At 39.4% G+C, this 21,890-nt stretch overlaps 1 protein-coding gene across 5 annotated transcripts in view; it reads right to left on the minus strand.

The window, feature by feature from the left end:
- Positions 1–2,734: 2,734 nt before the first annotated feature.
- Positions 2,735–21,890, minus strand: part of cadm1a (cell adhesion molecule 1a) — a 280,121-nt gene continuing 260,965 nt past the window's right edge. For all 5 annotated transcript variants that reach the window (XM_026196118.1, XM_026196121.1, XM_026196120.1 and 2 more), the window contains 2 exons: positions 7,153–7,278; positions 2,735–6,342 (listed from right to left, as the gene is read on the minus strand). In XM_026196118.1, the coding sequence (XP_026051903.1) occupies positions 6,224–6,342; positions 7,153–7,278 (245 nt within the window). In that variant the 3' untranslated portion in view covers positions 2,735–6,223. The remainder of the gene's footprint in view (positions 6,343–7,152; positions 7,279–21,890) is intronic.

Raw genomic sequence — 21,890 nt, forward strand, 5'->3', positions numbered from 1 at the left:
AGAATGAAACCCTATACGTTTTTTTTTTTCCTCTCAACATGCTGTGCCTGTGCAACTTTTCTTTGAAACAAAGGACAATGGCATTGATATTACGTTATTTTGTTCATTTTTTAAGCATGACACTGTGATTTAATCGAACCATCTAATCAACTGGGAGTCTGAACTGCTTTTCGGATATTGGATTTCAGGTACATGCTAACGATGACTGCAGTCTGATTAATCAGAGATGAATCACACTGTGATTAATCTCTGAATCAGATTTATCCATGAGGTCAGAAATGATGTCATAACACACAGGGATAAGTTTGTCCACTCCAGTCCTATAAAAGCCTGTATTGAGACAAAACCCCATATTGGTTTTAATGGATTATTCCTCCATCTCTATCCTTGTAAATCTCTTGCAATTTCAGGAATCAGTCCCCTTCTCACCTGTGGACCCAGTGCTATTAAGACATACTATTGTTGTTGTGAATGACTTTCCCCTTTCCAAACACCTACAATGGATCCATTTAGAGTCTGTAAAGGTGAGCTCTCCCCATATGAGATTGCAATGGACCTGATGTCCTATAGTCTGGGTAGTTCACACAAAATTACAATTCTGACATTATTTACTCACCCTCATGTCATGTCAGAGCTATATGCTGTTGCTTCTTTGTGAAGAATCTGCTTTTTTTTTTTTTGGTGTGTGTCATACACTGATTTAAAAAATATATTTTTGTAATATATTATTTTTTTAGAAAAACGTGTAGGAGTTGTCATGTTTTTGCACTCCATATTAAAAGAAATGAATTCATGAATTACAGAAGACACCCACTATAATGTAATTTAGAGTAGTGTACATACCAAAAAGATTTGTCAGACATGTTTAGAACACGAATCATTACATTAAAATAATCTAATAAAAGATAACAGTGCAGCTCCCAAATTAGTCATTCTAAATCTTTACCACTATCCTTCAAACCACTAGATTTGATGTATTTGTCAGCAAGAAGTTTTTAATAATTAAAAATATAATAAAATGTAGTATGAACACTTTTTTGAATAATATCTTTTAATAAGTACAAGTCAGAATATGTATGCTCTTTGATTTTTACATAAATATGTTATTCTGAATGACAATGGAACATAATTCCCCCCTATTTTGACATTTTATCACAACATTTATTTGAAACACACTTTCATTTCATTTATTATGCCTTCTATATGTATGTTTAATCACTTCTGTATATTTAGTATGATGCGAGACATAAAATCTGTTCTTAAAATATATAATCAAATATATGATGTAAATAATGTAGAACACTAGATGAAAAAAAAAAGACTGCTCACAATGTTATTATTTTAAGCACTGCAGGAGGGGTAACTAGGTTCAATAGTCTAAGCAGCAGAATAATTGTAGTTTTATAATCCTTGTAAATATGACATCATTATAAATAGAGATCTTAGATTTACATGCTTTTTGTAATAACCAAAAATTCCCTTTATGTGCTCAAACAGAGAAGGGTTTTGAAATGACATGAGTGTGAGTAACTACTGACAGAATTCTCACTTTTCTGTGCAATATATCTTTAAATCGCAACGATTTGTGCTGAGAGCTGCTCCATCGCATCAGCTCAAGAAAATGTCAGAACGTATTAAAATGTGATTTTTAATCCAGATATACAGTAGTGTAACTTTACAGGCTCTGCTGTAATCTAGCAAAGCTACAGGACATGATGAAATCCTGCCATCGCCTTGAGCCACGGAGCACTCTCTTCTCCCCCAGATCTTGCTTCAGTGTCTCTCTGGAACGGAGATGATTCCACGTGACATCTGTGCTCCTCTCTGCCTGTACCTTGAGATCCATCCTATCTGAGCAGAGGGTGACTTTGAGCCTTGGCAGTGTGACAACCGTGGTGCTGAGCTCCTGCACAGGCAATCAAAAACCAGGCATCATATAGAGGGTAGAAAAAAGAAAAAAAAAGCTACAACTCAAGGTCAGCATCTGCAGAATGTGTCGCTGAGATTGCCACCGAGTCGCGAGGTCAGGGTGCGGGCATGAGACAGCTTGAGAAAGAAGCGGCGGGAAGCGCCCTATACCTTAGAGAGATGTTCTTTCTGTAGGCTGCCTCGGTCGAAGTTCAGCCGAATAAAAGCACAATGCAGAAGTGTGACAGAGCTGAGAATGCCAAGGATAATAAGGAGATGCGAAAAGCAAAGCCTCGACTGGATTTCATGAACTCGCTCTAAAGCTAAAGTAAACTTTAAAAGCCTTTAAATGATCCTGGAGTGTTTTAGAACAGTCCTGATGTATTTAGAAATAGAATGAGCTCACTAATGTATCTGTGGGAGCAAATCAAACACAGCACAAAGACTCAGAATTCTATATGATCATATGATAATAATGTACATTCACTGCTCTAAAGAACATACCAAGGACACTGAAATGTAAATAGTGCAATGGCTAAATTGTTAAAGATATTTTAGGAACATCAGATGTAACACATTCTTTGAAGGTTTGTGAGGAAAAACATGTATGTAGTCGAATATTAAATATTAATGGCACAAGTATCCTATAAGACAAACATACCACATTTTCCTGATGAGATTCTGCCAGCCTTCAAATAGATTCAGGTCCTGCTGAACTGTAGATCATTGATGACAGCAAAATATAGGTCTTTTTGCTTGTGCTTTCAGAAGTATGACTTATTTTCATGTCATGTAACACAGGAAAGAACAGCACCAAAACCAAGCATTACTTTGAACATTAATATCTTTTCTTTTTTATTAAGACAAGAACTCTCCATTTTTTTTTCTGTAAAAATGTCTAATATGAACAAATACAAAATGTGTATGGGAATGTGAATATCATTTTTTCTTCATTAATACACATTAACATTGCTCAAGTACAGCAGAAAGACAAAAAAAATAACCAACCTAAAAACAATGATAATGATAAACGTTCAACCTTTCCAAACTAGCTGGAACCAGAACGAGAAACATGTCGACTTTGAATTCAAATTGATACTTGTTTGCCCCAACACACTCTCATGGAAATGAACTATTTTACGTTTTGCGAAATTGGGAGTGAATTCGTATAATTTTATATCATACGATCTGCTTATATCCCATTGATGATTAGATTTACAGGTGGGCCTTCATATTTGTTTTCATTTTCTTCTAAAACTTGTAAAATAATGTCATTTTATCATGAGAGCAGTTGGTTTGTCCTTTCCTGTCCTCTCTGTGTGAAGTAGGTCTAAAAAAAGAATAATACTCAAGTAACTCAACATAGTGTGTACATTATGTACGCATTTTACAGTGCACCAAATAAACAACATCAACAAAAGAAATACACAAAACGTAGTTCTAATGTAAAATTCACCATTTGAATTGAGATCATGCTTGATCTGGTTTGTATTGAATTTACATTTTCTTAATCAGGGGCTCGACTTTTGCATTCTACCTGAGATGCAAACATACCATGTACTGTTTGTGAACCTGAGACAGGGCTTAAATCAAACTGTCAAGTTCAAATAAAAGAAATCAAATCAAGTTCCATCAGTAACACTGTTGCACTATCAAACAAGGGGCACTAGTAAAGCAACAAACACGACAACAGAGACAACAGAACCGAAACCGAACCCAGTTCACATCTCGAAACAAGCAGTTATATTTGGACACTTTCAATTCAACCTGCTGTACAAGAGGCAGACGACAAAACAGATCACTGGAGTAACCGCGTCTTCCCATCGGCCATCTGTCTTAAGTCCTCAGAGTCTAGCAGAGTGGATTAAACCACATTAATCACATTAAAACAGGTCTAACATAACGAGTTGAACAAAATGTACATCGGCCCAGTCTAAATACCACAAATTAGTATACTGATGTCATGTCTCTCACATATGCAAAAGAGAAGAAGGGATGTCTGAAATCCTGTTCAGAAGCTGCCAGACCAAAGCTAAATGATGCTCACTAGTTAAGCACAAGCCACACAACTGTATATCTCAACTGCAACGGTAACCATCAAGCTGCAAGACATTCCCTCGGATTTGTATTCTACGTAAAAACAAATGCGTCCAAACATGTTTCTCATGGTTAATGCACATACTCTAAAACGTCTCAGTGGATGCTTGGTATTTTTTTATTTTTTAAAATTTTTTGTTAATAAGAAAAAGCAAACCAGAGTGTGTTTTCCCCCCTCAACCTCGCCGTTTTATTTACACACTGAGGTTGATTTCAGCAGGGCCTAAACTATGGCATCTAACTTCACTTACACTACAGAGAGAGTCATGAGAAAATGAGAAGAAATACTTCTCTTTAGGAAAAGTACTTTAGACATCGTAGCCACCTTAGATTATGTACCCTTAACGGGCGCTACGTTTGTAGCTAGGCTTATGTGAAATGTCTAATGCATTCACAGGAGCGAAGAGAGCATGATACTTGAGCGTGTTGGCAGAGTTTTTTGGTTAGCGTCACATGTTGACAATATAGGGGAAAATCCACAAGTGCGGCTAATTACATCGTAGAAGGTATTCCTAAAATATTTGGAATGTTATTAAAAGCTTTTCCCACTTTTTTTCAAACTGTATTTGTAATAAAAGACTGTTTCACTCTCATTTAAACTAACCTCATTTGAAGCCCAGGACTATTATGCAGAAGCAGGAACCCGGAGGAGCAACTCACAGCAATTATAAACAATAAAACACACATTGTTTACACTTCAAGAGGAAATTATGTCACCGTGGTTCTTTTTCGCATCATGAAGCCTGGGAAATTTGGGCAGTTTTTATTCAAATACTAATATCACTAGGATAAGCTAGCTGCGATTGCCACTGTTTCTTCTGAGGAAGAACAAACAGGCAATTAACTTGACAGGCAATCATATACCATTACACACTTGTTCGACTGCTTAACATCAATGTCACATCCTCACTGACTCGCCTACAAACTAGATACACAAATGCAGATGTTTTTTGGCGGTTAAAATGTATTTTAAGGTAGTAGAGTTATAGCAATCAAATCATTTCCAAATCTTCCCTCTCTGTACATCTACAAACATGATGGTTGTGATGCATCCTCCCTTGAGCCTAACGAAACAGACTCTAAAGCGTTCGCTCTGACACAATTTTAGGTAGTTATTTACGTGTGCTAGAGGGTCACCTTCACCAGCCCTGCATGGGAAACTACTGCAAAAGACAAAAAAACTAAACGTAAGCCACAGCATTTAGACCTTTTTTCAGTGACGGCGACTCTTTCGTTATTACGGCATGTGCGAAAATGTGTCTGGATGAAAATGCCAAGAAAACCTTAGACATCATTATGCCGAAACAATAAATAGCTGCAAGGGCTTTCGGCTGTGTCTAGCTGAGCAGAACGAGACGATAAGCCTCTCCGTAGGTGCAGTGTAGCAGGAACCGTTCATCTGCACTTATGCTCATTCTGAGCGGTTGCGATGCTTCAGATGTACTGGCACATACAGAATAATTGGGAAAAAACTCAAGTAAATGAAGCAAACCAAGGATAAAAGCATTCTGCGGTGATGCAGATGCCGTCTGTCAGAATGAAAACAGGTGCAACGTTCAGGATCAATTCTCTGCCAGTCTCATCAACTTGATAGGGGACAGGAAGGAAGCATGCTGCTTGTTCTTCCCTTCATGATGCTGATGACTCTGGATTGAGTAAGTCAGAATGCTGTTATGTGACTAGGCCTGCTCTTAGTACAGAGGATATGATGTTTTGAAGGAGATGCCCACAGTGTAGGGGAATGTATAGAGGTATGCGCTTCATAAGAAAGGCGATAAAGTTAATCGGAGATGGTGGTGTATGTGTGTTTGCAGGGAGAGGGTTTAAGGTGTGACGTGACGGATGGCGTTTAAAGCATGACTAAGAAAAGAAATTCAGAACAAGGCACAGAATTTTCTGCAAATGGTCGAAAATGAACAAAAAATACCAGCAGTTGGGGAAGTGCTGTGTGGTGACGCTTTCTACACTCATATCTGGCAACGTCTGGTATCCCGCCCGCCCCGAAACCCCACCCCTGACCCTGATCCCACTGTATAACACAAATACCTACATCTTCTCAGCTGCCCGTGTAGCATTCTATGTCATTCGATCCCCAGGAAAGAAAATGAAACGAACAAACAAGTAAACCGAAAAGAATTTCAGTTTCCCCATGCCCCACCCCCTCCCGCCAAAAACAAAACGAAAAAGAAAATAGTAAGAACGACAGAGGCCTCGGGACTCAGATATAGTACTCCTTCTTCTCGTCCGAGTTGTTGTGGCCCCCTTCAGCGTTGATGATGGCCGTGTCGGCGTCTGCTGCATCGTCCGCCCCCTTGGCTTCGTGTGTGAAGTAGGTGCCTGTGTGGGTTTCAAAGAAAAAACGTGTTAATAAAAGCAATATCTCCAGCACCCCGGGGCCTCTGATTGATGCAATTGCGGGGTTTTAAAAGAGATTAAAGACCATCTGGAGCTGCTTCTCTAATTTAGAGTGAGGGTCGATTCCAGGGACTTTACCTGCCCATAAATAAGGCATTAATTTCACCACACTGCACTTGGTTGCGTTATACTGTCTTTTATGTTCGAGAGCAACAGGTAATACATCCCCAAACTAACACCCTGTGATGGGGACACTTTGATTACAGCAAGGCAGATGAAATCTGACCTTCTAGATGCAATGCTGTTAGATAAAACAAACAAGAAAAGAAACAAAAACTGAGTCTGACGCGCTCGGAAGAATAAACCTGTTATTTGTGGCTAATAATTCAGGAGATTTCCATAAAATCCTCGCTAGGTTTGGGTTCAGTTTGACTTTGCGCTTTAGAATTAACCTTGGAAGTGTTACAAGGTGGTGGGAATAAGCGATCCACTTCAAACTTCATTTCCGAGTGGGATTATTCCCATCCTCTCAGTCTGTGGCGTGATAATGAAGGCAGTAGCCCTGATGAAAAGCGGAGATGCTGCGCTCACTTTATATTACAGAACACAACAGCACGGTGCACTCAGAGGAATAGCGGCCTTAATGTGGTCGTAGCCACGGGCCAATTCAAAGCACCTGCAGAGCTTCAACGGCAGGATGTCTTCTTCGCCAATCCAGAATCTTATTCCAAATAATTAGAAAGTCTATTGACCTTGGAAATGTGCCGCTAGAAAGTCTGGGGGCTGAATTACCTTTGTGTCTTGCAAAGTATCGTCCCAAAACGATGAGAAGACACAACATGGCGAAGACCACGACGGCCACCACTCCTCCGATAACCGCATGGTCCAATCTCTGTGCTTCTGGTCCTGCTTGTGAATCTGACAGAAGAAAGTCAAAAGATTATACGTTACTTGCAACAGAATTGAGAAACAGAAAACATAACATTGCATATCAAGCCTGTTTATACTGTATAGTCAATTATAAGGCTGCTTTAAATATGTATACATTATCAAAAGATTGCAGTTGGTAAGATGTTTCTGAAAGAAGCATCTGATGCTCACCAAGGCTGCATTTATTTGATCAAAAATACAGTTAAAGCAGTAAAATGACATATTGCAATTTAAAACAAGTTTTTCTATTTGATTATATTCAATAAGAGGAACACAAAACAATCATATGGTAAAACATATAAGATAAATGAATGCTGAAGTTACATATGTAGATAAAAATGTTCTTTTTTAAATACAGCCTGCAATGAACATTCAAGTATCTTTGAAATCAATCTCTCCAGAATAAGATCTCCAAACTACTGACAGGCACCATCAAACAGATCTGATGCAAACAGAAAACGTGAGTGAAACTGGTTAAACATTTACGAGTGCGACAGTGGAGCTCTGAAGACAAAAGCCTTGTTGTTTATATTCTTCTGTCAACTACAGTCTTGACTATAACTCAAACGAATCTGGCACAGACTGTGAGCTGTCTGGAGCCAGAGCTGAAGAAATACACTTTGCCCTCAAGACTAAAAGTGTGAATCAGAAGCAATTTTTAACAAAGATTTATTCCATTTCAGCCAGTGAACACGGCAGGCCTCCGAGAGTGCGCAGCGTAATGATATGTGAAGTTTATTGATCAAGTGTAGGGATCCATGACAACCCAAAGTTAATGCTGGTTTGTGGACTTGATTGGTTCTTCACAGAGCAAAGGAGGAGCAAAATCTTTCATCAATATCTCACACTCGCCTCGGAAATTAGAGTTTGAAGAGAAGTACTGAAAGAAAACAGACAGGAGACATTGCTCTAGAGCCAACCAACAAAAGACATTAAATATCTCCATATCACCAAGTTAATTATCAACACAAAAGATTTGTGCCACACTTTTCTGTGCACATCAAGGGCTGTTTCTTCAAGTATGGACACATTTGGCCTTGTGGACTTTCAAAAACTGTTTTCTTCATGCTTTTTTTCCCCTCCTGATAATAATAAATATTTCCACTACATTTCAAATGATTTATTGTGTTTAACAACATTTTCTTGTGGGTGACATTTTATTTTATTTTCCATTTTTAAACAAATGGTCAAATACGGTTAGCATTGCATGCATACTGAATACAAACAAGTCATATTTTTGTGCAAATTACAAAACTATTTGGTAATATTTTACTCAAAGGCTTTATGTATGATGCATTATAAAAGTAGTTTTAATACATTAATTATGCCTTCAAATGCACCTTACAATGCATTGTACAATTTCATGGATAATTTTAACCACAGTTAATAGATTATAATACTTCTCAATTCATTGTTACACTATGCATTTAGGTTATACTTATTTACGACAAGATATAATATATTACAATGTAGCATATATAATTATATAAGTATAATTATAATGCACTATAGCCTGTAATAACCCTTTATAACATATTAAACATTAAGGGCCCTATCATACACCCTGCGCAATGCGACGCAAGGCGCAGTGGAAGGGTGTTTGCTAGTGTCAGTCTGTCACTGTATGCATTTTCCCGTCCAGCGCCATGTCATTTAATTAGCAAATGCATTTGCACCCATTTGAGAATAGGGACAACATATTTTGACCGTGCGCCCGGGCGCGCCCACCGTTGTTCCGTCGTTAAAATAGCAGAAGTGGATTTGGGCACGCCCTGAGTGCACCTGCGCCATACACTGTACACTTTGCGTTTAGATCGTTAAAATAGTTAAAATACTTTGAGTAAAGTATTACCAAATATTTAGCTAACAAAGAACATTTACCTCATTTTTATATTTATTTTTAATAACATGTTGAAAGTCTAATTTCTCAAAAATCCTTTTTACTGGAGTTTCTTTATAACATGTTTATAACACTTTAATGTAATATATATATATATATATATATATATATATATATATATATATATATATATATGTATTTAAAGTCTGGGTGTGAATGATTGTAAAACAATAAAATCCACAAATAAAAAAATTATCTTAAAAGTAACAATTATAAATAATGAAGGAATGGTAAAAAGTTCCTGAGACTGCTTTAATGTGTCCTTTACATGACATAATAGAAAAAGTTGAAATCACTTTGTTTAAATACAAATCGACCCTGGTAACACCCAACAGGGAGGAGAGCATGCGATCTTCCCTGCTCCATCTCATGGTCTATGTACTGTGTTATCAGCCCACTGGCTCATCCCAACTCCAAACATCTCACTTGATAAAAAACCATGATGAGAAGGGAAAGAAAGCGAGTGGAAGGATGTCTCGACTGAGCAATCCGACGCTTGGTAATCCAGTCACGAGGAGTTGATCAGTCTTCCCTGTTTACCCACGGCAATCTCCCGCTCTCATCTGTGGCCTGAGCCCGAGAGCCGAGGGGATTTCCAGGGGGAGTTCAAAAAACAAAAACGCCAGGCCACAACTTATTAGAGGATAACGAAAAGCGAGAAAGCACAGAGCGGTGTGCTTGTACAACATCCCACCCAATCTCACCTCATAAACAACTCCTGTGTGAGAAGGGTGGGGGTGGGATGTAGGGATGGTGCTGTGGGGCTAACTGCCAAACCCAACAAAACTTGACTTGATAAACCTAATAGGCTATTTTGACTTCAGATTTCCCTTTTTTTTTCAGAGGGAAAGCAGATTCAATTAAAGTCAGAGGGAATCTGCTTGACACCTAATTCACGCTTGTCAAAAGGAAGGGAGGGGGCTAAAGACGTGCTTTAACACATTCCTATTAAGATGTTAATGTGTAATGGATGAAGGTATAAACAGACTAGGAATGGCAGAGATGGCTCTTCCTCTTAAACGTCCTCCCGCATCCACTTTGCTGCAAGTTATTGTTGCGGGTTTGTTGCCTGCTTGGGTCATTCTCTCACTGAATGGATTTGACAGAGATTAGCATAACTTATCAATGGAGTGAGGACTGGGACAGTACTCCAGCTTCAAGTGATTGTAATGTCATCTTTCTCTTTTCCACTCTCAACAGCCTTAAGACAAATTAAGGGGTGTTCGGAGCTCAGCCAGGGCGATGAGAAAGAAGATTGAGGCCCGTGATCGCACCACATTCGGAGGTGCACTGGTGTGCTGAGCCGCCCTTAACACAATGACTGCACCGTAATTCAATAAGGGTCCATTGTGAACCAACAGTTTGGCTAATGTGTAATTCGAGAAGCAGATGGTTTAGAAATGAGTAATTCTCAAGCAACCTCCTCTAATCTCAGCAGCCATTTTGCCACCGGAATATTAAGTAATTCCAAGAAATTGCCATCTTAATGAAACCCTAGAAATTTGCTCTCATCTCAATTTGACTAGACGGAGTCATATAATTACACATATTGCGTGGTGCTTATGGAAGAATCATTACCATAAACAGTATTCCTGTTTAACGTTTATGACTGCAGAATAAGAGACTGGAATACGCAATTACCCAGTCGGATAAGTGAGCGAGCGTCTGAGTGAGTGAAGGAATAATTAACTGACGCTAGATGGAAAGCATAAGAATGTTCTCCAGAAAGTGGCAAGAGCAAGCGCCATCGGGCACTGATAAAAGCTGACTTTGATCTGATCCGAACAAACCAAGTCTGAGATGGGGTCTGATTTTCCTGCACTGGCATTTGTGGGAAGCTCATCCAAGGTCAGCACTAAAGAATAACTTCAATTTGGAGTGTGCCATTGCATCGTACTGTACCTCCAGCAACTACAATGAATCTATAGTCGGATCTGACACTCATCCAAGAGTCCATAGTCTCTCGTTTCTGAAATATCTCTCCTGTGGTGAAGGAGGATTGCTGTGAGCTCTCAGGGTTCACACCTTAGGTTGCTGGAGGTGGTGTTGAGGAATATGAGATTGGAGAGAGAGAGAGAGAGGAAAAGAGCTTCATCAGTCTTAAGACGTTGCACTAAGCATGTTTTTTTTTTTCTTGAAATGGGGCAAATCACCTGACAGTAGTGGACTCTTTCTGCCAAATTACAGTGAGAAGACATGATGAAAGATCCTATCAGCTTTGCTTTTCCGCTGAGCAGTTTCCCCAGCAGAAATGATAATTCTTTGCCACCTGATATACAAAAAACCTGAATATTCTCTCATTTTGCACTGCTGCACTCTAATCCAGTTACCTTAAGATGAAGTTATCACATTCAAACATGCAGACCATTATGTAACTTTTCATTAGAGTCCCTGTTTCTTGCCTCAACGGTAGTTTACGACTTAGGCTTGCAAATTGAAAAGAATATCTTATCCAATACCTCAGCCTCCAGAGTTGTGGAGTAACTAAAAGTAGTGACACAACTAACTTCACTACATTTTTCAGTAGTTGAGCTGCTTAAACAATACGGTTGCTTTTCCAGTAACATGCTATATTCACTATATATTCCTTATACAATTATACAATAAAAATATAATATCAATTATAATCTAAATGTATATATTACTAATACTGTTGTTGGTAGGTTGAATGGTTGCTACGTTTTTTAAATTAGTATTATTACAGTAGTTTATCCTACTTCCAATAATTCATCCTCTAACAATTTGAAAATCACAACTGTGGAATTGCTTCAGTTTCAGAGTTTCAAAGTAAAGCCATTGGGCAGAAAACACAAATCAAAGAATACTGATGTAACAGGCATGCCTAACTTCCTTCGATCACTGCTCAGCCCTATTTCACACAAGCACAAAGCAAAGCCCAAACCCAAAGCTGACATTTAATTCTGGTGTTCAAAGTCTAAATGAAGACAAAAGGTGGATAAAAGAGACTGAGAGCAAACAGAGCTCTGCATGACGCCAGGACCTTGAGTTATGAGCGAAATACCAGAGCAAAAGCAATCTGGATGGAAAGAGGACAGGACGTGTCTCTGAGGGGTTTAAGGTGAGGACCCTAAGGGCCGAAGTGCTGAAACACCTCTCTTCCTCAAGGAGTCATGCTTGTTGGTTTGAAGAAATCTCCCAAGACAATAAAGTGTGATAGCTGGATTGACTTCAGCGGGTCATCTGTCCCATCAACACAACTTAGACTCTTAAGTCAAAAACTATGGTACAGATGAGTCTGTGGCCACTAGGGCACAAGTAACACTGTCTCTTGTGTGGACCCCCAGATAGAGAACCAGCAGTTATTGATTCCACTCCTTTTGCCTCCATTAGTGTTGACATTTTCAAGAGTGGAAGACTTCTAAAGAATGACCCAAAATAAGCCTCTTTTGTGTCTCCACGATATCGTTCTATCATATCTTCCTTTTCAAACCAGTACAAGCGCATCTTTTGAGAGCAGACAGGAATAACAACAATCATTGACAAGAACAGACAGCAGAACAGGGGTTTCGATCCTGTTGGCCATGACAAAAGGTTAGAAGTGTACAGCTCATATTCAGAATGTTCAAAGGCAGTCGTAGAACGGCTAGCGCTGTCGGTTTACGCCTTACTGTTCGTAGCACAGGTGCGAGGAGGAGATATGCTGCTGTTTTCTTCATGAGTTGAGCCAGTGGCTACACTTGATCTTGCACTCATAGTCAATTACCTCACTTCCTCAGGAAAAAGCTTCTGTTGTTTTATCATCTTGGACTCAGGCGGTCATTGCCCACTTCTAATAACTTTCTCAAAAGAAGCCCAAGCAGCAACAGATACTTTGCTCCAGTGGAGATTTGAAATAAACTTTGCTGTGGCTCATTGGGTATCCACATATGTCAACATTTGTATTTTTCCTTATTTAGTTTCATTTAATGTTCTTCATTCTTTTTCAGATTATTTGTTTGAATAAACAAAAGTTGACTCAGTAAGTAAAAACAAACAAACAAACAAACAAAAAAAAAGCTGAGGTTAAGCAAGGATGCATTGCATTTTGGTAAAAAATAGATTTATATTTCAAATAAATGCTGCAACGACACGTTTCAGAAAGATGGGGCGTAGAAGAGAAACAATAATGTACAGTATTTGGAAAATAATGTTTTTTGAACCTTAAACCGCATAAACACATTTCACCAAATACACAAAATGATGTTCTTTTTAGCAACATCACATGACCTCTTTAATACGGTTATGTATACACACTGTTCGGTTATTTACGGATGTGACAACCACACTCTGTAACTGAACTCAAACCTGTCAATTTACACAACTCACAACCACATTCTCGGAACACACGCGCTGCGTGAACGGAACAGGAATAAGCAACTAGTTGTCTGCCATGTCATACAGCCTGATTAAATAGCTGCTCTGCTGCACAAATACAGGTCTATTGTTTGTTATGTGTTTCCATCAGTGATGCTTAAGTAACGCGTTACTCTAATCTGACCACTTTTTTCAGTAACGAGTAATCTAATGCATTACTATTTCCAAACCAGTAATCAGATAAAAAGTTACTTAACCAAGCCACTGTGCGTTACTATTTTTGTCATTTTCCTTAATAAAAATATATATTTATTTCTTCTTGCATCTCGGGGAGTGAAGTCAAGTATGCGACAAGTCACGTTTTCAGCATGCATGAATTTCACGTCACGTGTACGTACCACGCAGCGACACAAACGTAAACAATGGAGGCAGGCGAGAGATGTGCGTTTTCTAGATGGAAATACAGTCACTATTTTGAGTTTGTGTCAGCTAAAGATGACAACATTAAGGTCAGTTGTACACTCTGTGCTGGCGGCAACTGTTATTTAGCTACAAAAACACTATGTCGAATTTGAAAAAACATTTAGAGTCACAGCACTGCACAGTCAAGTTACACCAGGTGATAAGAAACAGAGCAGGAGGTCCCCGACCACCTAAACAACAAAAGCTGGACTTCGGTGCAAAACCAGTAAGTGGGGGAGAGTTGAAGAAGTTAGTCGGGCAGTTTGTTGTGGAAGAAATGTTGACATTAAATACGGTTGACTCGCCCTTGTTTCGTGCCATAATAAACAAGATCCCTACCACTGTCAATGCCGCGCTGTCTCACATAACAGCTTTTTCTTCTTACATGGAGGAGGCGTATACAGTGATGGTGAGAAATCTTTTCATTAAAAGAAGTATTTATGTTAAGTCAAGAAAGACTGCCTTTATTTTTTGTAAAAACTTAAAAACAAGTTAAACTTTAATTGTCAGGAGATAGATTGTTGATGTTACTGTTAAAAATACACTTCCAATAAAGTAGGTGTTGGCAAAACCGGTTGTCATTTTTATGTTGTTGGCAGCTGCTGAATGTAACTAATAAAGTAACTTGTAAAGTAACTTAGTTACTTTTAAAATCAAGTAATCTGTAAAGTAACTAAGTTACTTTTTCAAAGTAACTGTGGCAACACTGTGTTCGGTAACTTACAGTGATGAAGAAATAAACTGTGTGTCATCTGAAAGTTTTAGATCCCGTCAGTTTTCCACCAGGGCTGCTACCATCAGTTTTGTGTTCTGTACCCAATTCAAATGCATCGTTCTTCACCCAAATTTAAAAGCTGCTGTTGGTTAATAAAAGATTTGACGAAAGAACTTGTGGCTTGATTGGACTCTTGTCATGTCAGAAGTAATAAAACTTTATTGTATTATGGACGTCGCCATCTTTGATTTAACTTTGGTCACTCTTGCTATGATAACTGATAAGAAATACTGGCTTGACTACCGTTGCATGTTCATACAGACAGTATTCCAAAACGCAACTATAAGCTGCTGTGTGAACAGTACATTTCAAGACTCATACCTGTAAAAAACTTGACAGTGTGAACATAGCCTATTATATTGAGTTTTACCATTATTGGTAAATAAAAAGCCTTACGATTTAGCCAGTGATCCAAAAATCATCAAAAAGAAGCACTTCATAATCAAACATCTGCAATGAAAGATCTGCAAGGCGATTTGTGATGATGTAGCTGCTAGATTATATCACTTATGGCCATGTAAAAGGCCAATTGTGGCTCTGTGTCTTGTCCTTCATCTTTTAATAAAGTTTAATAAAGCCTTCCATTCAGAAATCTCATTAAATTCAGCCAGCGTGTACTCACTCACAAAACTTCCACATCAAAATATCTCCTTTGGGAGAAACACAAGAAGCGAGCCGATGTTCAATAAGCTTTCAATCACTTATGATGTACTGACAGCCAGTAACCGAACACCCGAAATCTTGCCTCAAATCACATGGAAGCATTATATAAAAAAAAGGCAGCTACTCTGCATCAGGCTTATCTGTTTTGACTTTGAAAAGGAAGGAACGTCTGTGGCAATTTTCTTAATTCATCTCTCTCTGTATGCCATTTCCATGATGGATGGAAATGTTCCTTCTATCTACATGGGGAGAAAGAATACTGCACTATACTGCATTTTACTTTTACTTTCAAGTATTGCTTGAAAGATTAAGACTAAGTGATAGGTAAAGTGAGAGATGTTCTAGATTGAATGGTGGCTCACAGAAAATAAAAAGAAATAATGTGACAACAGCGAGTGGTGTGCTAGGCAGTTGTTGACGGACTATACAAGATGGCTTGTGTTAATGTTTTCTCTCCGTACTGAAACAATTAAACCACCTTAAAAAAAAAAAAGTCAGGTTCACCCTGTCCACGGGCAAACAGAACCCATTGCACTCACTCAAGAGTAATCGATTTGACAAGGAGGGAAAAGTCTACCCTCTGGGCAACGCAAGTGTCTCATTTCAAAGGATGTGTTGATTTCAAAGACAGCAGATCTTCTAATTAGATCCTCTAATCTTGTAATTAAGCAAAAGTGATTGCCATGGTGAAAGTGTGAGCAGATTGGAATGAAATGACTCTGCTCTTGGGCCCGTGGTCGGATGGATCACAGATGTGTTATTGCAAACCCTGTCTATATTTACCTGTTCCTTCAGCCCAGCAGCAGTCCTGTGCTGTAATGGAAATGTAATTAAAAATCTCATTGACCCCCTGTGTTGCAGTCACACCATTCAGAAGCTTATGTATAAAGCTCAATTTTGCTATAGCCACTTAGAGGTAATGTGTATGCAGTGGTCTTGTGCTACAAAATTGGATTGAAATGTTTTTACCTGGATGTGTTCAAGTGTTTCGGAACATTTCTGAACAACTTTAAGGGCGAGGGATATCGGCAAATCGAATATGTTGCTTTCTATTCGGTAAACACAAAAGTCTCAAGTCATAGTCCAGTGGAATTTTCACAGCAATGTTTGAAAAAAATCAGTCATGTTGACAGAGACAAAATGAAGTCTAAGTCATAATCAAAAAGATTGAATCTCTCTCATAACCTTTTTGTTTCCTTTTGCTTGGCCTGTTTGAAGAAGCTTGAGATAAAGAGTGTCTCGTGTTCCTTCAGACAAATCATTATGATTAGCAATTACACTCAAGCGTGGCCTATTGTTGATGACAAACACCGGTTATATTCACTTCAATTTCCACTCAATTTCCTCTGCTAAAATCTCTGGGGCCATTCCGAAAGGTTTCCACTTAAAAATATTAACAATGTAATTACTTCAAAATGAACTTAATGATGGCAAGAGACCAGAGAGACAAAAGCATTGCAGGTAGGAAAGATCCCACGAGGAGTCGAGGTACGTCACTAGGTCGCCCTTTCCTTTTGCGTGCCATCTGTTTATCATACCTGTCACTGCGGCCACTCCTCTTTGTCAGTTTCCACCTCAAGCTCCATCAGCGTTGACACATACGGCAGCCTCTGCAGCTTTGTAGTTACAGTTACAGAGGCGGACAGAACTGTGCCATGGGGGTCATTCGGAGGCAGGACATAGAATGAGGGCAACCTTTACAAGCTGCTTAGATGCCACGGATTTCGAGCTTGACAGGTGTGCCTGAGGCGTACTCGTGGACGATGAACCAGATCCTGTGGTTAAGAGATGCTTGATCATTTGTACTTTCAGTACAGCCATGTTTTTGCTTTGGCTTCTCCTCGTCTGCCCTTCAAACATCAATAAATCCTCAGGCTGCTTCGGCTGCTTTTGTGGACTAACTCGCATTCACAACAATCCAGCATTATGCAAATCTGGGAACAACACATTCGGCACAAGGGACTCGCGTTGTTCCATTCTGTGAGAAGCAGGGGAAGTGAAGTTTGTCAGAGCTAATCCAGGATAAGATGTCCCTTCCAGGGAACCGTACAAAGCCATGGACGAGAGGGGTGTATTCCTCAGATGCCGCTTCCCTCATTTCCCTTGAGCTTAGGGATCAGTGTTAATTCTTCGCCCTCAGTCGCCAGGAAACAGACAGAGCCAGACAGCATCCGATCACCTCGGGCGGAGCGCAGGCGCAAACTCCGCACAACAGGCCAGGGTCAGGCCAGGGTCTTGCTGACTTTATCAGAGCACCAAATCAATGGCTTTGAATTCCACAATGAGCCTTGTGACAGTAGGGAGAGAGCGTTGAATAAAAAGTCATACCATGTCATGTAAGGGGAATGTATCTGGCAGACACCCCTGGAACCTCATTTTGTGTGGCTTCTTGTGAAATTCTGTCACTTTGAGGGCTAACGGTGCAATGCTGTATCTCCATCACAGCAGGTAAACCACTTGCTGGTGGTGTAAATGAAAACCTTTGGCTGGTTGACTGGAGGAAGCTAGCACAGGTGTTCATCTAATACAGTCCTCACATGAAAGCAACTTGTGCTCTAGCTTCAATGCATGGGCTGGAGAGAGAAAAGTTCCCCTGCTCTCAGTGTGAGCTTTCTGGCTGGCTATAGTTATATAGTCAGTGGGGAGGAGATTATATATGTTTTTTTTCTCAGCCAGCTGGACTACTAAGAGTAATGTTTCATGTGAAACTTAATTGATGCCCAAGGACATTTAATTGCTAGATAAAAGAGGCAGGATGGACAACATAGTTTCACTTAATAATAGTGCTAATGCACCTTTTAGGCAAGCAATTTTTGCAGTCAACTCTTGGAAGAGAAAATGGAAAATGCAGCCTTTAAATATAAGCAAATATATGGAGTTGTAGCCTAGTGGTTAAGGCATATTACACAACACCGTTCAAGTTCACCACCTTTTTCGGGTCTCCTCTTTCACTGCTTCCATCTATATAATATAATATAATATAATATAATATAATATAATATAATATAATATAATATAATATAATATAATATAATATAATATAATATAATATAATATAATATAATATAATATAATATAATATAATATAATATAATATAATATAATATAATATAATATAATATAATATAATATAATATAATATAATAATTAATTTATAATAAAGTGTAAAAAATAAATGTATAATTTGATATTTATAATTATTTTAATTGTATCTTTTCACATAATTACTTTTTTATTATTAGAATTTGTAAATTATTATCATTGTGCATTATGTTTAATAATAAATTACATTATAAATATAAAATAATAAATAAATATAAAATATAAATAAATAATAAATACATACACAAGAAAACAGATATAAACCTACAAATCAAATGATATATGGAAAAATATAAATGTAAAATAAAATAATAAAAACAATATAGATTCATTTTTTTGTGTGTGTTGAGACTTACAAAAATGTTGCACACAGAAAAATCCTTATTGTTTAGCCCTTGCTGCATAAAAGAGGAATGTTGTTTCCAATTAGGCTAGAGTACTGAGACTGTCTGTGTCTGCTGGGATACTGAAGCCATCTTAAACCCATGTTATTTCTTCTGTCCAAACTGGCCCATGTAAGCTGGCTCTCTATGTTCCTACTTACTAGTCAGTGGAGCAGAGTGTAAAGAGGAGAAAGGTGTGAATTTTTGCCATCTCAAACCCTCTGCTTCTGTTAATGCTGCACAACTCTCAGACTAATTACTGCAGCATATGCACGTCACCTGCGAGGTACCTGCAGGTAGTCCAGAAGGTGCCTCAGAGCCCTGCCTCAGCCATTCACACGCCATCCTTACTCCAAACCCTGCTCATCAGAAACACTACACATCGCAGCAAAGTACCACTGACAGTCATACATCACTCGCTAAAACTAAGCAAACGTGGCTGCGAAAGGAGGTATAGGAGAGAAAAAGCGAGTAACGGCAGACCCAGAGAAAGTCTGCAAAAGAGGCGACCCTTGAAGCTGCAGAAGAACTCAGTCCTGTTGATTGATGAAAGCCCTGGCCATGATGGCATCCAAATGTGACAATTCGGGGACATAAAAGGCACCAACTCTTCTGCTTCACCTGCTTCAGTCCAGCTGGGAACAAAGTGGTCATTATCCCACTGTATTCTGCAACGGCACTCCCTGTGGTTCAGAATCTGCTCAATTATCTCCTCCTCCTGGGCTAAGGCTGACAGGCGTGTTGGCAGGTGTGTCCTTTCCATCCCGTTCACCTCTCCTACTGGAGGATTAGAGAGCTATGGGGGCATCAACTAACACTACGGCTCCAGAGCTGTTAACGGCCCTGCCCTTTCATCCCCACTGGACAGAAGAGCGATGAAAGAGCAAATGCTCGTCTTTGGAGATGGAGCAAAGAGAACAGGCCTCAGATGCCCACAACATATAACCGTCCTAAAGAGAGAGTGCCGCCTGTCAGATCTCTATCAAAGATTATAATCAGAACAAAAATGCAGAATGTTACATTTGACGAAGGGGAAATGGATGCTCTGCCTAATCAGTCTTTGAGGGTCTGAGTATAATATTTTGTATAAGGCCAAAAATATCGACAGTAATAAAGAACTTTGAATTGAATAACAGCATGACTTGATTCATACATAAATTCTATCAGTTCTGTTTTTGTGCATAAAGTGAAAGCCACAGGTGTTTTAGTCTCGTGTAGACAGACTTTAAGACTGATGGCAGAAGTTCTAGGAATCATGGCCACTTTAAATGGTCAAGGCCCACCCGAGAGGCCATTTCACTGGCAGTTAAAGCAACCATTTATGTTTTATTTTGTGCCACGTATGAACAGAAAATAGCAAAAACAGGGAATAAAAGAGCCCAAAGGGAAATGGTGTTCAAAATAAACAGGGGATCTGGGTGTCTTTATCATGCTGCTGGGTTCGTGAAGATGGGACAGTGTCCGGGAAGGAAGTGGTCTGGGCCGTGAGGGGAGGTGGCTTCTTCTGAGTGTCTTCATCCTTCTAGGCCCACAGCGCTTCTCGGGGATAAATGTCCCGGCATCCTGTATAACGGGTGCAGTTCTTGACTGGACAGCGGATCCAGCAGCTCACGGCACTGGCGGCACGGGAGTCCCTCTATGCACCCTTCTTGGACCCACAAGGACACCAGCGTGGTGGTGATAAGGATCTATTCGCTTCAGGTGTGCCTCATCACAAGCCGCCAGCCCTGGCTATTTCAGCGCCTCTCCTCTCTCATGCACCCACTCCTGTCGGGAGCCTGGCAAAGGGCGCGATTAAGGGACGAGGTGATGCAGATAATTAGGAGGGAGGCTGCCGACTCATCACAATGGTGACTTTCGTCTTGTAGACATAGTTTCCAGGCTAATTTTGCTCTGCCAATGAAATTAGTAAAAAAGCTGAAGCTGAAGCTGGATGAACCCCCACGTGTTGCTCAGCATCTCAGAAACAGACACAAAGTGAATGTCCCAGCGCATTCATCAACAACAACAGCACCCTCAGAAAACCTCTGGCCCAAATCAAAAACTAAAGCAAATTATTTCCAAAGGGAATCAGTAGATGCATATTCTCATTTCCATATACATCCTCTCAGATTCTGACATTTTTTGTGTGCTGTCTTTTCTAATGCTTGAAAGGAATTCAGATCAGAGTGTTTGAAAACAAGACGTTAAGTAACACAGGCTTTACTATGCCACAACGGGCAGAGGAATCGTCATGGTGACTGCTTTGAGAGGATGAGGGAGAGGCAGTTAACATTGGCATATAAAACAGCTTCACATCAGAGGTGGCTAAGTTCATGTCAAACAGCGGCTTAGATTTACCGGTGAGAGAGCGAGGGAGAGATAGGCTTAAATAAGCCCTTGCTTAATTTTGGCACCATGTGTGACACTCGCAGATTTTCATTCATCCTTTTCTAAAGCCTGCTATTTATTTTAGAGGCTTTGTTTCACAAAAGACATTCTCTTTAGCATTCATAGGACAAAAATGTAGATTTAATTCATTTCTGCCATTATGAAAATTGTGACAGGTGTGGCCACAGCAACAAGAAAAATGAAAGCCATTATTACATCCCTACTGAAAAGACCCATGCCTTTATGAAAAGGCAGACTCAGTCATATTGAGGACGAAGATTGAAAAGTTTTACTTTTATAATTGCGAGCAAATAGTCCTCCAAACTGGTTGGCCAGACTGGAGTGATTTTCCATTTGTCGCAATCACAGGCAAACAAAGCGGTTATTTTACACCTGGTTTCTTACGGGCTCTTTGGTGCATTGTTACTTAAAGCAAATCATCAAAAGATGCTGGCGTCATGTTTACCGAGCCCAGCCTCAAACATGTTGTGTGGTGCCACACTGAACAAAGGATGATGAAATGACAAGAATAAGTGAAGTGTGTTCAATCATCCTCTTTGGAAATGAACAGGAATGAGGAGTATGCCTGGATGGAGCGATATACTGAGAGCAGAGAAAGACAGAGCCAAAT

Source organism: Carassius auratus, chromosome 21, assembly GCF_003368295.1.
Source record: "Carassius auratus strain Wakin chromosome 21, ASM336829v1, whole genome shotgun sequence".
Taxonomy (NCBI): domain Eukaryota; kingdom Metazoa; phylum Chordata; class Actinopteri; order Cypriniformes; family Cyprinidae; genus Carassius; species Carassius auratus.